Below are 452 nucleotides of genomic sequence, written 5' to 3' on the forward strand. Positions count from 1 at the left end.
AAGGAGAGGAACATACCTCAAAGACAGAAAGATTATCTTTCCGGTAGATTTCAGTACCAGGTGGAGTGCGCCAAAGACACTTTTCTAAGTGCCGGCCCAACATAGAGACACTTTTCATGTACTTAAGACAGAATTCACAAAGGAACAGTTTGGTTAACCTGTAGGGAGGTATTGAACAAATTAATGATATGTATAGACTTTACATGTATACCACAAAATTCCTTTAAAAATGTAACTTGTTCTCTATAAACATTTAGGCATTCTTACTGCTATTATTCTAATGATTCCTAAAACTAAGGCAATGACTGGACTCAGGAAACAAAAGTGGATGAAAAAGAGATGGAGAGACAGACAGAACAAAATGAAACATTATAAAAGATTACTGATTCCTGAAGTGATTTCCAAAATAAAATGAAGGAAACTAAGTCAAACCCCTCGTTGCTGGGGTAGCA

The 452-nt window shown here is 36.1% G+C and overlaps 1 protein-coding gene across 1 annotated transcript in view; it reads right to left on the reverse strand.

The window, feature by feature from the left end:
* The window catches only part of LOC119587816 (histone acetyltransferase KAT6A-like), a gene marked incomplete at its 5' end in the record, with an annotated part of 75,251 nt that overhangs the window by 13,068 nt on the left and 61,731 nt on the right, over positions 1 to 452 (reverse strand). Inside the window, 1 exon segment of the mRNA XM_037936515.1 lies at positions 17 to 158. Coding sequence (XP_037792443.1) covers positions 17 to 158 — 142 coding nt within the window.

The sequence above is a fragment of the Penaeus monodon genome, chromosome 23 (assembly GCF_015228065.2).
Source record: "Penaeus monodon isolate SGIC_2016 chromosome 23, NSTDA_Pmon_1, whole genome shotgun sequence".
NCBI classification, from domain to species: Eukaryota; Metazoa; Arthropoda; class Malacostraca; order Decapoda; family Penaeidae; genus Penaeus; species Penaeus monodon.